The sequence below is a fragment of the Molossus molossus genome, unplaced genomic scaffold, assembly GCF_014108415.1.
Source record: "Molossus molossus isolate mMolMol1 unplaced genomic scaffold, mMolMol1.p scaffold_m16_p_8, whole genome shotgun sequence".
NCBI lineage: Eukaryota > Metazoa > Chordata > Mammalia > Chiroptera > Molossidae > Molossus > Molossus molossus.
Genome location: NW_023425402.1, coordinates 68117547 through 68145531, shown reverse-complemented (window position 1 = coordinate 68145531; position 27985 = coordinate 68117547). Strand labels below are relative to the sequence as shown.

The window sequence follows — 27985 nt, the reverse complement described above, 5'->3', positions numbered from 1 at the left end:
CCAAGCCAAACTCCCTTGACCTTAAGCCTAGGATCCACCCCCTTTCCCGCTCTGGGTTATAAGACTGGTATAAACCCACAGTGTAACAGTGTATTGCTTTATTGGGGCAGGGTTGGGAGGAGAGACACTATAGTGAGGAACAAAACCAAAGGAATACAAGCTCAGGAAGCAATAACGTTAAAATAGTAATACACAAAAGGGTTAACTGTAATCACTTTCTAAGAGGACTTGACTCGTGGAACAAAAACTTTAATTGCCATTGCAAAAAACATCTATATAAAGTAGAAATTGGTTTCAATAACATTAGTAGAGAATATGTTCTAGAAATTGGAGGTAACTGGATGTAATATCCTGGCAGCAATTTAATAGAACAGTCCCGGATGGTTAGGCTGAGGCCAACACCTAAGGAGGACGAAAGCCTTGTCTGTGGGGAATTTTGGATGATACCTGGAGAAATATTATACTGTGCATAAACCAAATTGAATTGTTGTCACAAGTGTTGTAAAGTTTCATATATAAAGTTTTTTTCTACATGCACTTCAATTTCACAGCAAGAGTGGCATAGGATACCTAAACACAGAAGAGAGCATTCATGCAAGATATCTAACTCCTTGATATAATAATGCATACAATTCAAAATGATTACACTATCATTACATCTAGGGCTTTCTGCAACTACAAGGTGGTGGTTATGGAAAGCATGGCCCCCGGTATCAATATCTAAAAAGCAGCCACCACCTTCTTTTATTTGTGTTTCCTTTTTGCGTTTTTTCTTCATTTTTCTTAATCAACTCTGCTGCTGTTGCTGCTTCTTAGCAAAACTGGTAAAAACAAAGTTGTAATCACTGAACATAGCACTCTGGCAATCAAGACGTTTAAAACCTTCAATCTTCTGGGGCGAAGAAAGCACTGTGCGACATTTAGAACTCTGGGCAAAAAAATTAAATAAACTGTTAGTACTTCCAATCTACAGAAGTTATCAAAAACAACATAGTCATACCACAAATATTTTAAAGTACTATCTTAATGAAACTGTGGTATTTGAAATATTTTAACTACCTTCTTATGGGCTTAAGTGAAATAAGGTATCTTTCCCTGCCAACAGGGAAAATAAATAGGTCAGGTGAAGCCCATCAATTAGGCTAAATATAAAACAAGAACAACAGAAGTTTACCGAAACGCAGAAAGCTTTTTATCCCAATAACCCAACTAGTAGCACCTCTGTATCTGACTGATATGTGCCATTTTATGACATTCCTCACTATCCTTATTTTCTGGAACAATTTATTGTTAATAAAACAAATTACCTGGTTTACAAACAAGGTGGTCACAAATTTTCCTGGCTTGAAGACTTCCACAACTTTCCTGATCAGGTCATCATAGGAGGTCTGACTTAAGTTTGTTTCAAAGCTAACATAAGAAAATTCTGGTTCTGGAGTGATGTGAATAGTCCAATAAGTTCCCTTAGAGAAATAGTTTTGTGTTAATAATGGAAAGGGCACACTTAAAATTTTAAATAAGTATTAAGCAAATATTATTACTTACATCCGATTTCATGCCATTCATTGAATACCCACAAGGATTGAACATTGTGGCATCAATGACAGAACCTGGTATCAGGTCACGAATTCCACTCTCCTGGGGGGGGGGGGGGGATTAAATACAAATTTGAAAAATGAAATAAGAATGAGTTAAACAGTATATTTTAGTCCCCAAGCAGAATCCAGAATTATTGAAAATCCTTACACGAGTGACATCCTTTGCAGTAACACCATCTTTCATGTAGAACTGGTCCATAACTGCTGGGTCAAGCTCACTCATCAGAATTTCCAGGGTTTGATCTGGCTGACTGATTACCCTGCTCTCTGGGAAATCCAAAGTATACAAGTACCTATCCAAAGGTTAAAAAAAAAAATCATTTCTAAAAATGACAAGTGGCAGTTTTAAAGTAAACCTTATTAGAAGAAAACAAAAAAAATCCATAAAATTGTGTCCAACATACCAACAGTCAGAATTCATACGTCCCATACAATATGCTGCTCCATCTGTTGAAGGAGGAGAATGTAAAATAAATGCAACAGATCCATTTGATAGGATGGCTTTTTCTCACCCCTCCAATAGCTAGGATGATGAGACACACTTCAGCAGCCAGTGAGTAGTGAGTCAGTCTAAATGATGCTGAGAAAACTATGGCTCCTTCTCTCCTAAAACTCCATTAGGAAATGGAATTTAGTTACCCATTTATCTACTCTCCCAAGTAAATACAAGTCATTTCATGTAATATTTTCTTTCCATATTGTTTCAAAGCCTCACTCAACACAGTAAATTAACAACTGGTAGATATTTACACCAAATTACAATCAGCCCTCTCCAACTTAGATCAGTGTAGTTTCATCTTATTACTAAGTTAAGAAAAAAATAGAAATCTGATTTTCTTTTAAAAATCATGTTCACGAGTGACTCTGTCCAAGTTATTAAAATCATCGTAAGTTTTCAGCCTCATCTAGAATATAAGGGTGTTAAATTAGATAACCTTTAGTTCCTTGACCTTGAAGTTCAAAAAGGAAGATTTATAGCCCTGGCTGGGTGGCTCAGTTGGTTGGAGCATTGTCCCATACACCAAAGGGTTGTGGGTTTGATTCCTGGTCAGGGCACATACCTAGGTTTCTGGTTTGATCTCTGGGAGGCAATCGATGTGTGTCTTTCACATCAATGTCTCCTCTCTCTCACTCTCTCTAAAAAGCAATAAAAACATGTTTGGGTGAGGATTTTTTTTTAAAAAGGGAAGTCCTATAAATAAAAGCTTTGTAAATGAATGGAAGAAAATCTTGCCCACTTTTGTTGAAGTTACGCTATGATCTCACTCTGTTGGTGATTTGTAAGTCAGCTCAATTCCTGTTCTGCTTGCCAGACCAGTGTCTTAACACAAGATTATGAAGTCACTCACTGGGTTATTTTTCTGGATGAAGGGATCATAGCCTTCATACCCACTAAGTTAGATATAAATTAGAGCAAGTGGCTAGATAAAGATGAACTCTCCTTCTAGTAGGTGAACAATTCCTTAATTTTCTTTTTCCTTTATTATTATTATTTTTTTAATCCTCACCCAAGGACATTTTTCCATTTTTTGTTCAGACAGAGGGGGAGGGAAAGAGGGGGAGAGGGAGGGAAAGAGGGAGGGAGGGAGAGACAGATGTGAAAGGGACACATCAAGTGGTTGCTGCTCACGTGACCCAACCAGGGCTGGGGACAAACTGCAACCAAGGTACGTGCCCTTTGTGGGAACCGAACCTGGGTCTCTCTGGACCACAGGCCAATGCTCTAACCACTGAGCAAACCGGCCAGGGCCCATTATTATTATTTTTTAAATCCTCACTTGAGGACACTTTTCCATTTATTTTCAGATAGAGTGTGAGAGAGGAGGAGAGGGAGACAAGGAGAGAGACACATCACTTGGTTGTCTCCTGGATGACCTCAATCAGGGCTGGGGATCTAATCGCAACTGAGGTACATGCCCTTCACCAGAATCGAACCCGCTACTCTTTGGTCTGCGGGCCAATGCTCCAATCACTGAGCCAAACCAGCCAGGGCCCTTTTCCATTATTTTAACAACAGTGACCTGAGGTTGTGCACAAATACACACGCTAAGACTTGTAATCAGCTATATTGATACATTCATCTCAATTCTATGAAGTGCTACATTTGCACATACATAAAAGATCTCTGAAAAGATATACCCTCTAACTTTAATAAAGCAGGTTTCAATTCTATTTATTTAAACTTACTTGGGAAAATTGCATTAAGAAACTCTATTTCTTCCTGGAAATTCCGGTGTGGGTACCCTTGGTGAGAAGGCTTCATGAAATTCTTACGAGAATAAAAGAAGCTCTAAAAAAGACAGACAAATAAATCAACATCCATGAGTTAAGTGTTATAAGGAGCAACTTTGTTTTTGAGCTGTGGAGAAGTCTCAACAGAGCATCAATAATGTAGAGTGTGGCTATGAGTTTCTAGCAACAAAATACCCAGTCTATAGATGACAGGTCATAACAACTTGTAGTGATAAGGTACAATACTTCCAGAGCAGCAGTTTCTAATCTGAGCTTTTAAGTAAGCATGTAAGCCAAAATTTTGTGGGAGAACATGTGTACATTAAACTCTAATAGTCAGTGGTTCAGCCCTGGCCAGTGTGGCTCAGTGGTTAGAATATCATCCTGTGCACTGAAGGGTCATGGGTTTGTTCCCCATTCAGGTATATGCATGAGACAACTGATCAATGTTTCTCTCTCTCCCTAGAATCAATGAAAAACATATCCCTGGGAAAAGAGCCAGTAATTAAAATATTAAGAACACATTGCTTTAGATTTCTTATAAAGATCAGTAAGTTAACAAAAACCCTTTTAGGTCCTAGTAACAAGATATCCTTTACTCTAATTAGATGAAATACTAAAATTCAACACCTACCCATCAGAAAAAGTATGCTCTAGGTATTAACACCTTAATCCTTGAATGTTATCAGAATTTAACTCAATACCAACTGTTCTTCTTTAACATAATCAACTCCTCATTATGAAAACTGGATTAATTTTTCTTGCTTTCACTTCTTTTCTTAGTGTCTCTACCATTCATATTAACACATTAAAAAGTTAACTATTGAACATGTCTGGTTTCTTCATTTTTCTTCCATTTGGATTTTATCCCAACTTTCTCTATATTCTCCTATTCTTCAGCACTAGGAAGAATATTCGTTCTCTCGTGGTGTGCCCATCCTTATCCATTACAACAACTAAAGCAGTAAGCACACAAATTTATTTATAACTTAAAGGGTTAAATGATGTTTTTTGATTACTTACTTGAATTGAGTCAAACCCACTGTAATCCCTAGCAAGTTTCAACAGGGGAACCAGTGCTTTCAGCAAGAGGGTGGTACCACATGTCTTCAAAATGAAACGTCTCTTGGAGACAAACATGCTACTCTCACTGCAGTTGAAAAAAGTTACAATATTATAATGCTGTTTATGTTATACCAAGATACACCTAACTTATTGTTGAATCATCATTTACAATATAAATTGTTGGCTAGTAATTTTAAATGTTAAGATGTCAAAGAAGCAAATGTATTACAGTAGATTTCCTCTTCAATTATACAAAAATCAGTTTAAGTTCTAGAACCCACAGAAACAGTCCTTGAATTAGGTATAAAGCATATTAGCTCATTAAGCAAACCCTCTTTTGCTACTAAATTTTCCTTCTCACCTCACCTATCCTAAGACGTTATTTACTAAATTCATACTTTACCTCGTCTTGTACCACCTACTCTCACATGTATTTCTATAGCCACTTCGTACACTAGGTAATAGGCCCAGTGAGGAAAGGAATGCTTGTTTTTTACTCACTAATATATCTCTATGGCCTAGCACATAAGTCTTTGATAAACATCTGTATATGCCAAACACAAAACAGGTACTTTAGTAACCTTGTTCAATCCAAGGCCCATTATAATATGTATAAGAATTCAATGTATTTATTAGATAAATTATCTCTGTACCTATAGAAAGGTTGAATGCCTTTCTTCTGTTATATATGGCAATCCTATTTGTATGGGGGAGCTCATTTTCACTTTGCCTAAAGTTCTGATATTGAGAGGCATATACTAAAAGAAGATCTGAACCTGCAAGGTAAAAGTACAATGTCATTCCACCCTGCTTTACAGATACTTCCTGCCAACTACAAGGAGATAAAATGGCAACCATCTTAAAAAGCTTTCAGGCGACACTTCAAAACCTACTGCCTAGGGACACCTGAAGTAATAAACATTTTATTTTACACCACATTTTAAAAAATAAGCTAAAAATAATTATAGAATTAAGGTCCAGCGTAACAATCTCCTATTCTATATAAAGTATGATTCAGACAGAAATACGTTAGCTAATACTTGTTTTACAGGACTTACCTGAGTACATAAGCTTCCTGCTTGTCAGTTTTTGTCACACTTATGATTGAACATTGCACATCCTTCAAAAGTATGTCCCACTCGGATCTATTGTTTAACAAAAAAGAATTCATTACACTATTTGCCTACTTTCAAAAATCATAAATCTCTCACATTTAAGTTTTCCAATGATTAACACAGCAAATTTTATATATGTCGGCATATTCTTGTTCTAGCTTCTCTTATGAATACCAACATATAGTCTTTGTTCCAAAATTGTCTCTCTGTATTGGCAACCACTAAATGTGATACATTTTGCTATATATGAAGAAAATTAAAAAAGAAAATCAGAAAAGTAGAAATTATAGTATTGACAATTTATTAAGAAAAAGACAAATCAAAATACTGTGAATAAACCATGTACAGAGGAAATTCAAAAGGCTCATAAACCAAGGAAAACCATTACCTTTCACTGGTTAAATGATTCAAGAAAAGCAAGGTAAAAGTTGAACACTGCCAAAAAATGAAAAATTGCCTTTGGCTGGCAGTTCACAGTACAAGAATACCCACAAGATCTTGGGAATACAATGCAGCAATGAGGTGGGAAAATGCCCATTTCAACAATGTAGAAAGTCTGCAGTACAGGCAACAATAGATAGCAAAATGAAAGTCATATGGGTATAGCTAAGTAAACTAGTTTTAATTTACCTGACTGAGACCCAAGAAAGTGCTTCCTATTTAGTGTGTTTACTATAAACAAAGACAATTTAAAACAATTCCATGGGACATCTTAAAATTATCAGATTAAAAGCTAAAAATGTTTTAAGGCTCTTAATATTTGGTTGGTCATTCTTCTATGCTCAAGAAATCGGTATACTATGGTTCAAGTTTTCTTTTCCAGTTAAGACCTTTATGTAAGAGAAATCCTCAATAGCACAGCCAGCATCAAAACAGGCAGGTTTACTTCCTTTGTAGTAAAAATCAAGTACAGTACCAATCAATCCTGCTAGAATTTTGTGCTAGTTTCTTCATGTTCCTAAAAGGAATCGTTCGTTACTGGCCCAACAGGCAAAAGTATGACCACTCACAGAAGGCAGTAATTTCTAAGATGGGTAAATTACTGAAACTGAACAGCAGAGACACGAAAACTTCAAGTTAGGCTTGCTAGTAATTATAGAGAGCCTCTGTCCATAACTTACCAAACAATATATAAAAAGAGCTAACAATTGCCCTGTCTCGTGTGGCCCAGTTGGTTGGGCATTGTCCCATGTACACCATGGGGTTTCAACTTGAAACCCCATGGGGGCATGCAGGAAGTAGCCTATTGATGCCTCCTCACTCTCATATCGATGTTCCTTCCTCTCTCTCTCTCCCTCTCTCTCTCACACACACAAACAAAACCTAACAAATTAGTTCGCTTTTTAAAAGGTAGCAATGATTGTTTATATAAAGAAGGGGGGGAAAGCACATTGAACAATTCTTGGTTAAGAAAAAAAATTAAAACCCAGTTCTGGGTAACACAAACATATAGATCAGTGGTTCTCAACCTGTGGGTCGTGATGCCTTTGGGGGTCAAACAACCCTTTCACAGGGGTCGCCTAAGACCACTGGAAAACACATATTTCCAATGGTGATTCATAACAGTAGCAAAATTGCAGTTATGAAGTAGCAACAAAAATAATTTTATGGTTGGGGGTCACCACAACATGAGGAATGTATTAAAGGGTTGCGGCATTAGGAAGGTTGAGAACCACTGATATTGGTTTTAATCTATTTATTTTAGGTAACCAAACACTGGCTTTGGGTTTCAGATTTTCTAAGACTCAAAGTTCACTAACATCAAATATAATTTCAGAATCAACAGTATTTCAATTCCACAAATAATGTTCTAACGCAAAAAGGAATAATCATACCCAAAGAAAAACATGGGGCTCTTATAGAAGCTATTACTTTTCTGCTTTGTGACATTTCTTGCAATTATTCCTGAGCTTGGTTTCTTTACTTGGTGGGTAATAAAACTCACTTCAGAGGACTGACAACATTAAATCAAACAATGCTACCAAATTTACCTACTAAATACTAAGAATTCAAATACTGAAGATCGTTCTTCCAGTAATACTACTTGCTAATGTCATTACCTACTGACTTCCCACGAGAATTCAACATTCTTTCAAATACTTTCTTTCACCCACTGGACATACTAATGAATCCTTTCCCATTACCCCTTCTCAGTTATTTATAAGACCTCCTCTAAGTTTTACTGAAATCAAACTGACATGCAGTACATCACTGTGTAAGTTTAAGGTGTACAGCGTAACGGTTAGACTTATATATATTGCGAAATGATTACCACACTAAGTTTGGTTAGCATATATCATGTCTTACTGATACAATAAAGAGAAAGCAAAAAAAAAATTTCCCCCTTGTGATGAGAACTCTTCACAAGGATTTATTCTCTTAATTTTCTTCTTTATTTTTAAAATGTTATTTATTGATTGACTTTAAAGAGAGAAAAGGGGAGAGAGAAAAACATGGATGTGTTGTTCTACTTATTTATACATTCACTGTATGTGCCTTGACTGGTGATTGAACCCACAACCTTGGTGTATTGAGACAACGCTCCAATCAACTGAGCTACCTGGCTAGAGCTCTCTTAAATGTCATATATATTATACAGCAGTGCTAATTATAGTACGTTAACACTTTTAAACATGCTCCATGGCTGAACTAGATAAAATAACAAACTTTTCTTTCTCGTATAACTTTGTTTTCACTGGCTTTAAACACTGTCTTGCCTCTTCATATAATTCTGTTTTCTATGCACCTACGTGAACTTATCCTCAGATATCACTGGGGAACTTCCTTATGTCAATATTTTTTAGTTCTTTCCTGGACAGGTCAGATTACCCAAATATTCCATTCTTTTGCCTTAAGATTTCTTGAAGGCCAAAGAGGGTAAAGGGTTAGGGATCTCACACTTAGTACAAGCTTTTATTCTGTTTTTGGCATAGTGACTCTATCCCTCAATGTTATCAGGATTCCTCATTTCAGAATGATCCTATATTACTCTCTCCAGAGACCAAACTATTATCTAATCTTCAGGTCTCCTAGTACCCCTCCTCATCTGATTTGACATATTTTACAATAAAAAGACAATTACTTAAAATAATAAAAATTAAATAAAGCTCACATCGACAGATATATGGACAACTAAATTCATCCCCATTTTCTGTACTTCGATCATGCTAGGCTTTTCCACAAACTATTCTCTCTTCATAGAAATTGTGCCCCATAAACTTGTTCACTCAGATCAAGCCCCCTGAAGGTGAAGGAGAATATACTTATGCTGAGACATGTAAACTTTGACTGTTGGAATGGATTTCAGTCTACCTAGAACGCTTGTGCCCCAGTCCCCTTCTTCTTCCAGCTCACATGACCACACTACCCCCACCAGATCAAATCTGTCATTAAAGGGTTTTAAAACTCAGAAAGACTTGCCCAAATATTTTATTTGTATTTGTGTAGCTATTTTGGTATTCACATCAATTCCACCAGTCATTCCCCATGTAGTATGGGACTGTGCCTAGTCCAGTTCATAACAGGCCTTCCAATATTCGTTGAGTCTGTCAATAACTATTCTAATTAAATAAGGACCTGCTGGAAAATCATAAACACACTTAAAATTTAAAAAATCTAAACTATTGTTACATGGTCCTTTACTGGTTTTTAAACTGGTCATAATAATTCATTTGATAAGGTCAATATTCATTTGATAGAATAATACTGTCAATCGACTACACACACACCCACACCTCCCCCTCTGGTTTGTCCCACAGAACTCTCAGGTTCTATTCATTATCCCCACACCGTAGTCTTTTTCTCCTCTGTTGCTGACTGGATAATTCCTACCAATCTATCTCCAAGTAACTCTTCGTCATCTCCATTCTATCTTCTATTTCTCTGCTAAGACTGTCTTTCACTTTGAGAGTATTCACTCTTACTTCTTATAGAATGGTTATGACAGCTGCCTTTAATCCTTGATTTGCATTACCTCCAGGCTGGTGTCTGTTGACTATCTTCCTTTGAGAGATACTGAGAGAATTTCCTGGTCATTTGTATAATTAAGCATTCATGATTGAAGCCTGAACATTTTGACCATGTCATATAATTTTTTTAAAATTGGCTTATACTGATTTCAGAGAGTGGGGGAGGAGAGAGACAGACATAGATCACCTGCTTCCTGCAAACACCCTGACCAGGGACTGAACATGTAACCCAGGCATGTACCCTGAATCAGACCCATAACCCAGGGAAGATGCCAGCCACACTGACCAGGGCTTGATATATAATTTTAAATTTTATTTAAATCTGAAGGATTTAAAATTTTAAATTTTTAGCCCTGGCCAGTATGGCTCAGCAGTTAGAGCGTTGGCCTGCGAACCAAAGAGTCCCAGGTTCGATTCCAGCCAAGGACATGTATCTCGGTTGCAGTTTGTCCCTGGCCCCGGTTGGGGTTATACGGGAAGCCACCAATTGATATGTCTCTCCCACATAGATGCTTCTCTCTTCCTTCCTCCCTCCCTATCTGAAGATAAATGGAAAGATATCCTCAGGTGAGGATTAAAAAAAATTTTTTTTAGCAGGCAATCATTCAGTCTCCAAGTTCTTATCCAAAGTTATGTTATGATTTTAGTTAGGAAAGGCTATTACTCAGATCTATCCAGCATGCCATGGTATTCAGATCTAACCTGTACTCAGTGGCCAGTCTGGGACTGGGAGGTGAACTACCAGTTTTCAAAGCCTTTGATATTCTGTTTAGGGTCAGAGCCATACATGAGCAGCTCAGGGCTGGCTCACATAAATCTTTATGGGATTCCCTTTCTTCAACTCTCTCTCCTCTCCATAATGGCTCTGACAATTCCTGGCTCAGAGGCAGGAACAGGGGGAGCTTTTGGGTCCTCTGGCTAGAAAGCCCAGGCTTCAGTTTTTCCACTCTGCAGCAGGCTGTCTGTGATTGTCTGTCTGTCTCTCTCAAGCCAAATGGGGAAGATGACAAAGACGGAAAAGAAAAACAGGGATATCCCTGATGCTATTCCATCTTGGGACCATAGTTCCTCTGGTCAAAAAACGTCCCCCACTTTCCCTTGGAGTTTAGGTGTCTGCCTGGTTACAATTACTACAGGACTGTGTGAGCTGTGACAGGAGAGAACAGAAGGAAAAAAACCAAAACAAAACCAAAAGGGACTTCCTTTCTGTCTTTACAGAACAGAAGAGGACTTCTTAGAGCTCTTTATTTGCACCCAGCGCGCAGTTCTGGGTTTCTGTCAGTTTTTGAGACCACCCTGAGAGATTACGGAGTAAAAAAAAGAAACAGAAAATCATGGCTGTTTCAGTGGTATTTTGGAATTCTGGTTTCCCTCTCCCTTTCACCTGCTAACATTTACTTTTCAGAGTCTTCAGATAGCTGCTCTATGCATTCTGTCTAGGATTTTTAGTTGCATTTAGCAAGGTACTTATTCCAGCTTTATCTAAACCACAGTGCTCTTGTAACCCATTCACCATTACTTAATAAACTCTGTAGCCAAACAGAAACCCTCAAGCAGTCAGTATTTTTCCAAAGTCACAGTGTGAAAGAAAGCAATTGTGTTAAAACACCTTAAATACAGTTGGATCAACCAAGTGCTTATAAAGACATAATCCTAGGAGAGTTGCAAGGCTAAAAAATATAATAAATCGGGGGGTAGGCAAAAAATATGTGACAGAAATAAAACCGAAGAAGTTAATCTATACACGTGCATTAAGGAAATGGTGAAGAACCGAAACAGCTAGGAATTCAGCATATCACTTAATCACATTTCTGCAGGGAAAAATAAGCCTCCTTTTATAAATAAAGCTTTATTGGATTCTAGCCACACCTACTTATTTATATATTGTCTATGGTGGCTTTCTCCTTGTAGGGGCAGAACTGAGTAGTTGTAACACAGACTATCTGCCGTGAAAAATTTAAAATTTACCCTGGTCCTAACAAAATTTTATGGACTGTTTTAGAGGAAAGGTTTTCAGTGCCCTGCTCTGTGTCCAAATTTAATGATGAAAAAGACAAAGTGTTCTGTTTTGTACATTTGATCAAGACATTTTCTAAGTTACTTGTTTGTGATTTCAAAGTGAGATAGTTTCAAGTTAGAATGTCACAGCAGGTTCAGTATGGTGGAAGGTGTCGGTGCTTTGTTCCCAAACACACTAACACCCAGACTGAGAATCACTAGTCTACAATATAAACTATTTTACAAAATTGGTCTTTTTGCTAATCATTGCTAATTATGTTTTAAATATAGACAAATTCAATAAATAATAAACTGACAAAGCAGAATGAAGACAATTTTGGAATATATCACATAATACTGATTTAGTGATTGGAAAACATTGCAAAAGGTATTCAAAGTGTTAGACAATTGCTATGAGGAAACTCATAGATAAACGAACATATTCTGATTTGAATTACATTTTCTTTACTTACACCGTCACCTCGGTGGTTTTCAACTGAGGATGACGGTCACCCAGAAAACATTCGGCAGTATTTAGAGACATTTCTGGTTGTCACACTGGTGTGTGTGTGTGTCGTTGCCGGTATGTAGTTTGTAGAGAACAGGTATGCTGCTACACCTTAAGTAAATAGGACTGTTAACACAATATTATCTAGTCCAAAATGTCAACAGTGCTGAGGTTGAAAAACTCCAACCAAGTTAAACATAAAATGCTATCAGATCATGACAAATGATCCCACAGAAACTGTGTGCTCGTTACTAATGACAGTATATGAACTGACTGATCTTCGTCACTACGCCTGAAAAACAAAACATTAATGGCAGGCCACATTTTATATTTAAGGCTTTCTTAAAGAGTCTGTGGTCTAATAAAAAAACAACTGAAATGGGCAGAAGAAAAAAAATAGAATAGGGAACTAATCACAGTGGCACACTAGCCATAGTTAGAAAAATTGTTAATCATCTTTTACAATGTTAATACTGGTTGCTTTGTTCTGATTAAAGAAAAGCCCACTCTGACCTTGCTGGGAGGTGTACACCTCGGGAATTTATCAGAACACTGGATCCGTTGCCTGTGACTTTACTGGAGACCAGCACTCACAGCCCCCAGCCCACATTCCTGCCCCTTGGTGGACACCTTTTATAATCCTTCCAGCCCACATTCCTCTCCCCTTTTTGCCTAACTGCCCTTTCTCAGTCATTGTTTTTCTACCCTTTAAAAGAAGCTGGCAAGTGAGGGTGGGCAGAGCAGATTTTATGGGATGACCCACTGCTCTCCCATATTGCCAGCAATACTGGAAGAAATGATCATATATGATTTAAACTTGTCTCCGCTTGATTGGCTCAAGTAGTGACAGGTGGCCCAGACCCTTTCTGTTGTCCGGTTTCAGAACAAGATGGGGTGTTTACAAGAGAAAACATACAATGAAAATGATCAATTAGCCTGGCCAGTGTGGCTCAGTGATTGAACATCTACCCACACACCAAGAGGTCACTGGTTCGATTCCAGGTCAGGGCACACACCCAGGTTGTAGGCTCAATCCCTGGTGGTGGTGGTGGTGGTGGGGTTGCGAGGGGACAACTGATCAATAGATGGTTCTCTCTCACATTGATGTTTCTATCTCTTTCTCCCTTTCTCTCTCTAAAAATCAATTAAAAAATATTTTAAAAAATGGCCAACTACATTAAAAAATGTTCTAATTGATTTTAGAGAGAGGAAGGGAGAGAGATAGAAACATCAATGAGAGAGAAACATTGATCAGCTGCCTCCTGCATGCACGCTTACTGAAGATCCAGACTTACACCTGGGAATGTGCCCTGATAGGAATTGAACTGGCGACCTCTGGGATGGTGCATGGGATGATGCTCAACCAACTGAGCCACATGGGACCAGCCTGACTGCATTTTTTAATGTAAAAAGTAAACGCCTCAGGTCAAATGACAAAGGAGAGCCTCTTCATTAAATGATGTTGGGAAAATTGAGTCACCACAAAAGAATGAAGTCAAAGCCTTACATCAAAACCTAAAATTACGCCCTGGCCAGTTTGACTTGGTGGTTAGAGCATCACCCCAGGGACCGGAGAGTCCAAGGTTTGGTTCCCACTAAGGGCATGTACCTCAGTTGCAGTTTGTCCCCAGCCCCGGGTGGGTGGCAAACAGTTGATATGTCTCTCTCACATTAATGTTTCTCTCTCTCTCTCTATCCTGCTCTATTTGAAGATAAATACAAAAAATGTCCTTGGGTGAGGATTAAAAAACAAAACAAAACAAAAAACCCTAAAATTACTATACTCCTAGGAGAAAACAGGGAAAAGTCTGATGTTGGTTTTGGCAATATTTTCTTTTTAATATTTTTTAAAAGTTGATTTTTATAGAGAGAGGAAAAGAGACAGAAACATCGATGAGAGAGAACTTTGGCCACCTTTCTACATGCCCCCCACTAGGGATCTGGCCCACAACCTGGGCATGTGCCAGGCCTGACCAGGAATCGAATCGGCGACTTCTTGGTGCAGGGGGCAATACTCAACCAGTAAGCCGGCCAGGCTCAGTAATGTTTTCTTGAATGCAACACACACAAAAAAACACAGGCAACAAGAGCAAAAATAAATAGGACTACATCAAACATAGTAACTTCTGTGCATCATAGGAAAACACCTGACAGAGTAGACTAAAAAGACAAACTGTTGAATGGGAGAAAACATTTGCACATCATATATCTGACAAGAGGTTAATATCCAGAATGTGTAAGGAACTCCAATAACAAAAACAACCCAATTTAAGAAATGGTCAAAGGACTTGAATAGACAATTCCCCCCCAAAAGACATACAATTGGCCAGCAAGCATAAGAAAAGATGTTCTACATCACCAATCATAAAAGAAATGCTAATCAAACCCACTTCACACCCAATGGGCTGTTAAAAAAAAAAAAAGGAAGGAAATAACAAATGTTGGCAAGGAAACAATAGTGCACCTTTGGTGAAAATCACAGTATGATCCAGCAATCCCATTTCTGGGTATATATCCAAAAGAATTAAAAACAAGATCTGGAAGAGGCATTTGCACACCCATGTTCATTTTAACATACAACTGTCAAAAAGTGGAAGCAACCCAAATGTCCATCAAAAGATTCATGGATAATGAAAAAGTGGTTTATACATATAATAGATTATTCAGCTTTATTTTTTATTTTATTTATTTATTTATTTATTTATTTATTTATTTATTTATTTATTTATTTATTTATTTAAAAAATCCTCATTCGAGGACATTTTTCCATTTTTTGTACAGACAGAGTGGGAGGGAGAGAGAGGAAGAGAGAGAGAGGGAAACATCGATGTGAAAGGGACACATCGAGTGGCTGCCACCCGCACGACCAACCAGGTCCGGGGACAAACTGCAACCGAGGTACGTGCCCCTAGCGGGAACCGAACCCGGGTCTCTCCGGACCGCAGGTGGACGCTCTAACCGCTGAACCAAACCGGCCAGGGCAGATTATTCAGCTTTAAAGGAAATCCTGTCACATGCAACGATGTGGATGAATCTTGAGGACATTATGCTAAATGAAATAAACCAGTCACAAAAGAACAAATACTATATGATTCCACATATATGAGGTACTCAACTCATTATGACGTATCTAAAGTACTGTAGTCAAAATCAATAAAGAAAGTAGAAAGTTGTTTGTCAAGGGCTGGGGGAGAGGGGAAGGGAAATTAGTATTTTATGGGTCTAGTTTAACAAGATGAAAAAGGTGCTAGAGACCTGTTGCACAATAAAAATATACTTAACAAGTCCTGGTTGGTTTGGCTCAGAGGTGCAAGTGGTGCGAGCTTCTGGCTCTGGTTGGGGTCTTAAGGGAGTCAACCATTCTCTCTCTTCTCTCCATACCCCTCCCTCCCTCCCGATCTGGGGGGGAGGGGGAGAATCAATGGAAAAATATCCTTGGGTGAGAATGAAAAAAAGTACACACACGCAACAATACCGAACTGTACACTTGATGAGTTAAGAGTTGAGCTGGATCCTACATTGGATAGTGCCTGAAAATTTGCATTTAAAAGGCCTCCATGTGATTAGATTCCTCTAATAGATCACTTCCTTAAAGTAAAATTTGCTGGTTTCATAGTTATTATTTACTTAAGAACATTTGAAGCTTCCCTCAACTGTGACCTTAGCTAATAGTCCGACTTTCCTTACATTCAGGCCTCTATACCTTACCAAGGTAAGCAGTCTTTGGGTCGTACTCTAAAACAAAAGATTATTCTTCAACAAAGCCTAAGGTGACCAAAATAAATTCTGAGTATGCCTCTCTAGGGCAGTTAATTCAAGATATCCAGAGAAGTAAGTACTCTCTTTTTGTTCAAATAAAACGAACCCACAAGGTACTGCTAATTTAATCACACCATTCTCTGTCTCAAATCTTTACTCCCAAATAAATTACTATCAGTATAATTAACACTATATTCAGTTGATTAATACTTTTGATGTGTACTTCTTAAAGAAAGGTGGTTTAGAGATAGTTCAAACTTTTTTGAAACTGTTAGGAATGTAATGAGTTTAATTCAACAGGAAGTTTTTTACTCCAAAGCATTTACACTAAAAGGTTTTTTGGCAACGGGTTGTAAATTCTTTCAATGTAAATTATCAATACTGCGCAATGATGTAGTCAAGTAATAAGGCATAAGTTCTGGGCATGAGTTAATGCTCAGGTGTTATTTACTATCTTTGCAACTGCCCCTAACCCTTTACTGCAAGTTATATTTTAACTTATAAAAATAAAATACCTGCAAGTTTCTCACAATTTAATTAAATTTTTATTCTCTTCACCTCCACTAGAATTTCCCACCTGAACCTACCTCCTTACTAAGATTAGGTCAGATCAGTGAGGAATTTAAAAGCAAAAATTCTACTATACTGTCCTGAAAAATCCAGTTAAACTATCTTTTCTTTTCACCATAATTTCTTATTTTCTAAAAGACTTCCTCCCCAAAGCTGCCATTAAAATAAAACTTTTAGCCCTGGCTCAATTTGGAGCTCATCGGCCCTCAGACTGAAGAGTTAAGGGCACATACCACCTCAGTTGCAGGTTTGATCCTCTGCCCCTGTTGGGGTTGTGCAGGAGGCAACCAATGATGTTTCTCTCTCCCTCCCCCCCTACTTAGCCCCCCCTCCCCCAAAAGAAAAAATATCCTCGGATGAGGATTAAAAAAAAAAAAAGACTTTTGCTTGGTCCAGCGTTCTAGCCTGGCAACTCCAAGGCATTTTTACTAATCCTTTTGAAATCTGAAAAATTAGTAGACAAAACTGCAGGTTAAACCTAAAACACTGCTCCCTTCAGTTTACATTTCAACTTTATTTGTTTGTTTGTTTTGTTTTTAATCCTCACCCGAGGATATTTTTCCATTTTTTGTACAGATAGAGTGGGAGGGAGAGAGGGGAAGGAAGAGAGAGAGAGAAACATCGACGTGAAGGGACACATCGAGTGGCTGCCACCCGCACGACCAACCAGGGCCGGGGACAAACTGCAACCGAAGTACGTGCCCTTAGCGGGAACCGAACCCGGGTCTCTCCGGACCGCAGGCCGACGCTCTAACCGCTGAGCCAAACTGGCCAGGGCTACATTTCAACTTTAAATACTGCATGAAATAAGTTTTAGAACAAATATCATCCATTCCTTTATTTACTTGGCTATGTCGAGATTACTGCTTTTCTCCAACAGCCGATTGATTAACCAGTATTCTTTAATCCAGGCCATACCAGACAAGACTTTTCTATTAGAAATTACACCCCCCCACACACACTACATGTGTCCCTTTTACCTCCCTTGAGAAATAAGGAAAAAAGATTCTCAGTATTACATATTACTTGGAAAGATAAGTGAGTTTTACTTTAAGTGTGTTCTATTCCCTCATGCCACATAAAAAAATCAATTCCAGATAGATTGCAGATATGAATATGGAAGGTAAAACAATGTTTAGGGAGAAATAATCTTAATTACTTTGGGATGAGCAAGACATCTTAAATAGTTGTGGACAAGCTCAGGGGAGGCTTGCATGGTGGCCTTACAAACTCAGAGACTGAAAGTAACCACATAGGATGGTCTGAAACAAAAAACTGAACTAGAAGTGAATTTAATGATCAAATAAATTAAGGAACAAAATAGAAACAGAAGCATGGCAGAGAGGAGAGGGGAGGGGGAACTGGATAAAAGAAGGTGAAGGTTATTAGCCAAAGAACATGTATACATAACCCATAGACACAGACAACAATGTGGTGATGGCCTGAGGGAAGCGAGGGGTGAGAAAAGGTGGGGATGGGGACATCTGTGAAAATGTAAAGTAAAACATAAATGGATAAATAAGAGACAAAAATATAAGTAAGCCTTGGCAGATAGTCTTGCACTAGGCTGGTATATTCCTTGACAAAGGTCAGTCTTTATTTAACTGAGCCTATAGTCTTTTTTGCATACCTTTGTCAGAGTAATTTCCTTTTCTAGACCCCTAAGGGCAAATCACTGCACCAGAACAGGAGACCAAAGAACCCTTATTGTTATTATGTTAATTGTTCAGTTAACTATACCCACTAATGTAAAAGAAGTATATGTATATTCCTTCTACTTTTTATCCAATTCCAGCTTTGATTTTTCCAGCCTTTTTTTTTTTAATCCTCACCTGAGGACATTTTTCCATTTTTTGTTCAGATAGAGTGGGAGGAAGAGAGAGAGAGAGAGAAAGATCGATGTGAAGGGGACACATCAAGTGGCTGCCACCAGCACGACCAACCAGGGCCGGGGACAAACTGCAACTGAGGTACGCGCCCTTAGCGGGAACTGAACCCGGGTCTCTCTGTACTGCAGGCTGACGCTCCAACCGCTGAGCCAAACCGGCCAGGGCTCCAGCCTCCTTAATTACCAATGAATTTCAAGTAACCCCTTTAGGAGGCCCCCCACCCCCGTATTCTGATGTATAAAATAAATGAAAATAAATGGTAAAACTGACATTTTCCAGAGCAATTTCTCAATCCGTTCCCAGCAACTGGTTGCTTCCCAGCAATTGTCCTCAGTTTGACTCAAACTCATAAAAATTCTCTACAGGTTTGGATGTTTCTTACATCAACATAGTACATAAAAACTACTAACCATTAAAAGGAAAATATTCATAAGTTGAATTATAGTAAACTTATGATCTTCTACTTTATTTTAATTTTTTTAATCCTCACCGGAGGATATTTTGCCATCTATCCTCAAAGAGAGTAGGAAGGAGGGAGAGGGACAGAGATTGATGTGAGACACATTGACTGGTAGTGAACCCACAATTCTTTGGTCCATGGGCCAATGCTCTAAACTCTAACTGCTGAGCCAAACCAGCCAGGGCGAGCTTCTACTTTTTAAGATAGCATTAAAAGAATAAGAGAAACCATAGATGGTATATTTGTAATACACATATTGGACAAAGAATTTATCCATAATATTTTAAGAACTGTAAACAGAAAGTTACCCCAAAAGAAAAATAGGCAAATAGACTTGAACAAGCAAATCCAAATGGCAAAGACATAAAAACGAAGCTCAACTCCATTAGCCTGATGGGGAATACATACTACTACTATACACACAACAATGACTAAAATTAACGACAATACCAAGTGTTAGATGAAGATATGGAGAAACTGGAACCCTCAAGCTAAATATATGCATTCTAGCTCCTAACAATTCCATTCCTAGATATATGTATATCTAACAGAAATGTATAATGTTCACTAAAAGACACATGCAACCTCAAACATATTGTTGACTATAAGTAGGCCTTACATGATGCAAAAAGTAAGTGATTCCATTCTATAGTGGTTACCATGGGGGGGGGGGGGGGCAGTAATTGGAAGAGGTGCAAGTGGGACTTCTGGCTAGTTATAGTCCTTAGATTTGAGTGCTGGTTACACGAGTGTGATTTGTTTGTGAAAACTAGGTCTATACTTGCGATTTTCATAACGTTTTGTTATGCTTCAACAAAAAGTTAAAAAAAAAATCTATATTCAAAAGATAAGCTATTTACTAACAGCTAGATTTTTCATATCATACTTTTTTCTTTGGCTGATTATTACTTCCTCAAACTCTACTGGAATATTTCCTTTAAAATGGCATTTCTTCTGGATTCAAGTCTTTGGAATAATTTTCATATCACAAATGCTTCAAGACCCACACCACTTCCGATTAAATATTTTTGTCCTTACATCTCACAAAAGCGGCTTTTTTCTAAAATCATTTCAGCAACTTTCCAAATTCATACTCATCTTTGTTACTGTACAAATATTTTGGGGGCATATAATGCCCTAAATTTCATACAGATGCTAATTGTTATGTTTACATACTTGGGGGGAGGGTGGAGAGGGCTTAATAGCAACCAAAATTATCCTTTGGTTTGTAGCAGTAAATACAAATATATGCTAGTAGTAACTAAATTAATATTTCCATTAGTGAGACAATTCAATCATACACAAGGTGAGAATCACTGAAAAGATGAAGTAACTATGCAAAAATAATCAGACTGTTTACTGAAGGCATGCATGCATTTAGTTTAACCTGTACTGTAGAACTGCAAATTCTATTCATCTTTTCATGTAATCTACAAGATTTCTGACATACACATCTACTTGTAAAACTATCAATCACAAGATAGTGACCACTTCCACCACTCCCAAAAGGTCTCTCCCGCCTCTTTATAATCCACCCTTCCCTTTACTCCCAACCCTCAGGCAACCACTGATTTGATTAGTATACATTTTCTAGAGTTTTACAGAAATTAAATCTTATATTATAGTACTTTTTAAGAAACTGCCAAACCATTACCCAAAGTGATTTGTTTGCTTGCCATTCCCACCATCAGTGCATGAGCGTTCTGGTTCCTTCACATCTTTGTCAGGGTTCAGATATCAAAATTATGCTAATCCTCAAATGAGCAGGGAAATTTGTACCCTATTTACAAGAATGTGTGTAAAAGGCTGGAATTATGTCTTCCCTGAATGTTAAAGTGAACCAGTGGGCCTAGAATTTTCTTTATGGGACAATTAATGACTAATTCAATTTATGTATGGTTATAGGACTACTTAGATTTCTATTTCTTCTTGCATCAACTTTGGAAAGGTATTTTTCTAGGAATTATTCCGTAACATCCTTTTAATGTTACAGCATGCACAGTAATCTGTTAGGACATTAATGCCTTCTCACTCTCAATGTCGTTAGGTTTTATATTTGATATATGGAGTAAAAAGTAGGTTTACTTTTTTCTTTATTGATTTTTTAGAGCGAGAGGAAGGGGGGGGGGCAATAGGTGACAGAGAACATCAAATGGCTGCCTCCTGTATGCCCCCACTGGGGATCATGCCCACAACCTGGGCGTGTGCCCTGACCAGAAATTGAACTGGTGACCTCTTGGTGCATGGGTCAATGTTCAACCACTGAGCCACACCGGCCAGTACTTTTTAATTTTCATCAAATACATTACTGTCTTTTAATTGTGACCTTCGATCTATTTACATTTTAATGGAATTACTGAGAGTAGGGATATGAGGCAAGAACAAGCAGGCTTTGTGGCTTCTAAATTTTTCTATTAAACAAATAAAACTACCAAAGATTGCTTCATTATATTAATCCTTCTGCAAAATAATCTAAGATTTCCCAATGACACTATCTACTCTATTTGAATAAAAACATCAAATTGTTAGGACACCCTTTAAAGTGCAGCCTTTTAGATTACAATCTGATATACTTTGTTCTCCAGCCTTGGTTGCTAGAGAGATTGATTTTGTCCTAAAGAGCAAAGAATCAGATAAATATAAAACACTTGTAACGCTTGTACAGTGGCTACTATGTGTCACTGTTTTTAAAAACTATATGTATACTAACCCAATTAATCCTCACAGCTACCCCATGAAGTAGGTACCGTTACTGTCTCCATTTTAGAGATGAGGAAACATCACAAAGCTAGTTATCAAATGCTGTTTGATTAAAAATCTAGACATTCTAGAGGCCACACTATTTTACTATGCATACTCTTCTAGGTGTCAGATTACCATTCCCCTCTTGGGCCCACAACACTCTCATAGTGATCAGACTCCAGTGAGTCCCTCCTGCCAGGTCAAGGACTTTTGGCGATTCATCTAGCATCTAATTTTGTTCAGGTACCTTTTTAACCTCCAAGTAACATCCCATGTACCCTTGCTTGACTGACAGTTCACTGAAAAACTTTCCCAGAAAGGTTACCAATGGACTTCTCAGTTAAATAAAGATTTTAATTTCTTAGTTACTCCATCTACAACAGCTGAAGTGTGTTAGAAAACTCTCAAAATAGTGGTTTAACGCTGGGTTAGAGCGTGGCCCACAGACCAGAGTCCTGGGTTCGGTTAAGAGCATGTACCTCAGTTGCAGTTTGTCCCCTGCCTGATTGATGTCTCTCACTCATGTTTCTCTCTCTCTCTCTTCCTCCCTTCCTCTCTCCCTCCTTCTCTATCTGAAGATAAATGCAAAAATGTCTTCGGGTGAGGATTAAAAAAAAAAAAGTGGTTTAAAGAATGTTAAGTGTCTACAAGATGTATAGCACTAAATAATCAACTGTACAAAACAGAATATTCTATCCTTTTGCCATCATTTTAGGAGCCACACTCAAGTAGTAGAATAACTGCTACTGAAAAATACACAAAGGATAAGTGGTTTCAAGTATTTAAAGAAAGCTGCCCTTTTATAAGAACTTCTCTCACTACTGGACTCAGGGAACTCCTAACCACCCAAAAAAGCCCAGGCTTAAATTGTGGCATTTCTACTCAAGAAATTGGGAAGAGGGAAAACCTTCTTTTTTCTGTATTAAGAACGTGTCCTTACAAATAAAGCTTTAAAAGAGTTAATTCGCCAGAGCAAAACAAGGTTATTCATTTTATTTTATAAGATTTTTCTAGATAATCCGATGACAATTGTTTTACCAAAAGCATATCACCAACACTAGGGAGTTTTCCCATCTATGAAATGGAGGAAATATTCAGCTTCCCCATATTTGTAAGAAAAGTAAATGCTTCCTGTAACATACATATAAAGTGCTTAGAACTGAGCCTGGCACATGGTAAACATTTTAAGTATAGCATAAGGCTTGAAAAACGAGACCTGTGATGAGCTATCACGATGCTTTTTTACAAGAGAATCCTTCAAGATATAATGCCTTAATGTCCCGGCAGCACGTGTCCTCCCGGATTCCCTTCTCCAGTTGCTTTTTGTCAGGGACAGCGGTGAGCGCAGCCAACATTCCTGAAACGCCCATTGGCCCACACCCTGGGCCAGGCTCTCAGTAGGGCCCTGGAGCTCATTGGTCGTCCACTCTCAATGAAGCGGCCACGCCGGTTCCTGCGCGGCACCGCCACACTCGCCGCACTCGTGCGCGGAGGAGCCTAGAAAGGCAAGGAGTGGCTAGCGGTCAGAGTGCCGCGAGGAACAGGCCCAGGCACCTGCGGAGTCGCCAACGCCTTTACTTACGCTTGGATTACCCAAAAACCACTAGAAGACCTCTCGCTTTCTGTGCAACCAGCCCAGCTCTCTCGCGTTGACTGCCGGGGTGGGAGGCTGGGGCCCCAGATTCCTTTGCTGGCTTAGGCATTAAAGGTATTATATCCCAAGCTGGACGGGCCTCTAGCCCGTAAATGTAGGCAAAGCTTACTCTACCCCACACCTCTCCCCAGGACCTCAGCGATTCGCTAACAGGTTACACAAACCAAGGTCAAGAGACTCGGAGCAAGCCTCGGCGGGTTCTGCGGCCGTCTCCGGGGACCGCCCCGAAAGGCTTTGGTGCAGAGCATGTTAGGGCGGCGGTGGGGCCCAGCCACTGCGACAACGCTGCCCCCAATCCCCGCCCCCGGGCGCCACATGCTGCCAGCGCGGACCTCGACCGGAGGCCTGCTCATCAGCCCCTCAGCCCAGGACCCGGAGGGCCCCCTCCTCCCCGCCGCACGCGGCGAGAGCAAGTCCGGTTCAGGCCCGCTCCCTCCCTCCTCCACTCCCCGAAGCGGGCACGCCCGAATTAGCGCCTGACTAAGCCCGCCGAGCCACACCTGCCGGGAGGGAGCCCGCGCAGCTCTCCTAGACACCCCGGCCCGCAGTCTCGGACCTTCAACTCCAGAGAGGAAAGTCGGAGGCGCGGGCCGCCAAACCACCCCGAGCGGGCGCCGCCCGCTGCCCAGCCGGGGACGTTACCTGAGCACGCGGCGGCACCGGCCTCCTCCCCTCCCCTCCCCCCAGGCAGCGCCCGGCCGGCAACGGCGGCGGGAGAAACCGGCTCGGGCCCCGCATGGACGCGGCCGCTCCCTCCAGCACTGGGGGCCCCTTCCACGGCGCTGAAACCACCCCCAAAAGCGGACCTGTTCCCACCTCCGCCCGTGGTTAGTATCTTCCAGGCGGCTACAGCCCCAGAACCGACTGTGGGCGAGAGCCCCGAGTACCCACCTTGGGATGGTGCGAAGATCCCCTGATCCTTGATTTGCGTCGGGTTGCTGCCTGGAGAACCAAACCTCCAGCAGTTTCTCGGTCCCTTCGAAAAAATGTGCAGCTTCCATCACCGTGAGACTAGCGAACAACCAACAACCACAGAAAATCAACTAAATTAAATTCTCTTCTCCCGCCGCTGCTGCGGATTGTTCCAGCTGTTTCAGGTTCCTTTTTTTGCTATAATTTTATATTAACTTTTTTTAAAAAAAGGATTAATAAAATTTTCCCGGCTTTTTTTTGTGTGTGTGTGAGCGAAAGTTGAACGTGAGTCTGTTGGAAATAGAGGCAGATACAGTTCAGTCTCTTGTAGTCCGCTGTTTCCCCGTTAGAGAGAGCAGAGCGAGCGCTAGCTAATGTCGCCGGCCATACTGTGGAAGCGAGGGCGCTGCGTGAGCAGCGAATTTATATACCCCGTCTCCCACGAAAGGCCAGGAAGTGACGCACGTCCCGCCCCTGCGGCTGATAGCTGCAGCCGTCTGTCACTCACCAGCCGCCAAGTTGCGGCTGGCTGGCTGTTGGCCTGCCTGGAGCGCGGGGAGCTGCCCGCCGCGCTGCGGTTCGGGTTCGCGCTGCTGCTAGGGCGGGAGATGGCTCTATGTTGTCCGACTGGGTACTGGGAACCAGGCGTCGAATGCAGAGTGGGTGGGAGAGCGGAGTGGGAGTGAAGAAAGGCTGTGCAGCTATGCGTAAAACAACTGGTTAGCCAATAACATGGGTGGGTCCTTAGGAGGGTTGGCGGGGTTCGGCGGGGGCGGTGGCCACTGCTGGGCTGGCGTGTGGTTTTGATCGTGTGCAGTTCGCCGCGATTGCTGAGGTACTTGGCCATTCTCTGAAGTGGGTTTCCTCAAGGCGATCGAAGCCAGGCATTAAAACCCAGCATTTGTCTGTGACGCACATGTTGCCAAGGGTCGGATAAGAAGGCGCTTTACTTCTGCTCACGCTTTAGCTCATGTGCGAACGTAAACGCAGTTCTCGACCCGTTTACACAATAGCCAGAAGCGTTGTCTTATTTAAAAACGGAAAGGCAGCCCGGCTGGTGTGGCTTAGTGGCTGAGCATGGACCCATGCACTAAGAGGTCGCCGGTTTGATTCCCGGACAGGGCACATGCCCAGGTTGTCGGCCTGATCCCCAGTGGGGGGCATGCAGGAGGCGGCCAATCAATGTTCTCCCTCATCCATGTTTCTATCTCTCTCTCCTTCTCCCTTCTTCTGCCTCTCTAACATATGAATAAAGAAAAAAAAAATTAAAAAGTGAAATAAAAATGGGAAAGCAACATGACTCTCAGCCTTGGAGGGCTCCGGTTCCACCTACCTCCCACCATGTGGCTCCCCAAAGCCTGGGAGTTGGCCGAGCACAGCAGCTGCCATGAGGCGCTGGCAACTCCATGCTCCATTAGGTCAACTGGTGGGAATTTATTCTGCACAACTGTTTCTAGAAATTGATTTAATATAATCTGAAATAGAATTTTTTAATTGTCTTAAATTGATTAACTAATGGAAAGGGGTCTCCACCGCCTCCAAAATTTACAATGCTACCAACTCAGTGCAAAAGAATATACATAGAAATTAATGTAACAAGGATACAAAGCTATCACTGATGGTTCTTTAAAGAACCATGTATCTAATATTTCAGTAATCAACAGTAAAGTGTAAAACAGTTGTCAAGTAGTATTCAGTTTAACATGAGGCGGCAAAATTGTGGTAACAAGGTTATGACATTTACTCAGAAAATGGAAGAAAAAAGCCAACCTGACATAAAAATTATCATTGTGACAAGACAAAAGACTTTTCCCTGTCATCCTTAAAGAAAGACTTTCTTCAACTAAAAGTGAAATATGATAATGTTGTAAGGGGGGGAAACCTAATAAAAGAGACATGGTTTTGAGTTTGCACTCTATATTCCCTGCAGGGTAGAACTTGTCTTACAAAAACATTTATTTATTCACATTTCTCCATAAAACCTGTTGAAAGAATCTGTGTTGTGCAGTAGATACATATACTACTCTTGCATTTTTTTAAAAGCATCCAATTCAAACTGGGGATTGGGACAAAATATAAATGTTGCTTATTTTGTTGTAATAATTCAAAGAGAATGTGGTGGTTATACTTGGAATAAAGATAAAAGAAGTATTTACGTGTTTTACAAGCTATTCGTTTATTTTGATGTTGCTTATTGAAATGAAGAATCAGTCTACTAAACTACCTCAAACACTAATTGTGGTATAAACATAATTTGGCTTATAATTGCTTATAATTAGTTGCTTTTCAATTACTATTATGCTTTTTCCCAATGCAATTTAAGTTCATATAAAAGTGCCAAAAACCTTGGCAAGGTTAGCCTTGTTAATTTGATATAGGATAATTTTAAAAGTGTCTACCAATTGGACTGGTCCTTAGTAAAATATATTATTCTTCCTAAGTGGCCCCCTCAGATGATTTACCACAGAGAAGCCAGAGTGATTTTTATCTTTAACTTATCTTTATTGTTGAATGTATTACAGATGTTCCTCATTTTCCCCCCATTGATCGCCTCCTCCCCATTCCCGCCCCTCCTCCTGCCTTTCCCCACACTGTTGTCTGTGTCCATTAGTTATGCAATATATACATATACGTTCTTTGGTTTATTTCTTCCCACCCTCCAACCCCCATTCCCTTTGAGGTTTGTCATTCTAACAACCAATTTGTACTTCTTAATCCCTTCACCTTTTTCACCCATTCCCCCAACCCCCTTCCCATCTGGCAACCAACAAAATGTTCTCTGTATCTGAGAATGTTTCTGTTCTGCATGTTCATTTTGTTTGTAGATTCAGTTGTTGATAGATATCATTGCCATTTTGTTTGTTCATATTTTTTTTTTTATACTCACCTGAGGACATTTTTCCAGTTTTTTGTTCAGGTAGAGTGGAAGGGAAAGAGAGAGTGGAAGGGAAAGAGAGAGAGAGAGAGAGAGAGAAAGAAACAGTGACATGAAAGGGACACATCGAGTGGTTGCCACCTGCACAACCCAACCAGGGCCGGGGACAAACTGCAACTGAGGTACATGCCCTTAGCAGGAACCAAACCCGGGTCTCTCTGGACTGCAGGCCAACGCTCTAACTGTTGAGCCAAACTGGCCAGGGCTGTTTGATCATATTTTTTATCTTTTTCTTCAAGAAGACCCTTCAGTATTTCATATAATAACAGTTTGGTGGTGATGAACTCCTTTAACTTTTTCTTGTCTGGGAAACGATATGGCCATCGATTCTAAATGACAGCTTTGCAGGATAGAATAATCTTGGTCGTAGGTTCTTGCTTTTCATCACTCTGAATATTTCTTGCCACTCCCTTCTGGCATGCAAAGTTTCTTTTGAGAAATCAGCTGACAGTCTAATGGGAACTCCCTTATAGGTAACCAACTGCTTTTCTCTTGCTGCTTTTAAGATTCTCTTTTTGTCTTGAACCTTTTGCATTTTGATGATGATGTGTCTTGGTGTGGGTCTCTTGGGGTTCATCTT

At 39.9% G+C, this 27985-nt stretch overlaps 1 protein-coding gene across 2 annotated transcripts; it reads right to left on the bottom strand.

Moving 5' to 3' along the window:
- Positions 1–81: 81 nt before the first annotated feature.
- Positions 82–24854, bottom strand: AMD1 (adenosylmethionine decarboxylase 1). Of its 2 annotated transcripts, none has more exons than XM_036248374.1 (9): positions 24450–24854; positions 5954–6040; positions 4854–4980; positions 3786–3888; positions 2003–2045; positions 1747–1891; positions 1546–1638; positions 1308–1463; positions 82–928 (listed from the first exon to the last, which is right to left on the bottom strand). In XM_036248374.1, exons 1-9 carry the CDS (start codon positions 24557–24559, stop codon positions 788–790), a joined length of 1005 nt encoding a protein of 334 aa, XP_036104267.1. In that variant the 5' UTR covers positions 24560–24854; the 3' UTR covers positions 82–787. The 2 variants fall into 2 exon arrangements, with proteins under 2 accessions (XP_036104267.1, XP_036104269.1); XM_036248376.1 differs by lacking the exon at positions 24450–24854 and adding an exon at positions 12450–12588.
- Between the last annotated feature and the right edge of the window lie 3131 nt (positions 24855–27985).

Coding starts and splice junctions, on each gene's coding strand:
- AMD1 (XM_036248374.1), bottom strand. CDS start 24,559: ATGGAAGCTGCACATTTTTTCGAAGGGACCGAGAAACTGCTGGAGGTT. Junction 3,889..4,853: donor GTGGGTTTGACTCAATTCAA/GTAAGTAATCAA, acceptor TGTCTTTTTTAG/AGCTTCTTTTATTCTCGTAA. Junction 1,892..2,002: donor CGTATGAATTCTGACTGTTG/GTATGTTGGACA, acceptor ACCTTTGGATAG/GTACTTGTATACTTTGGATT.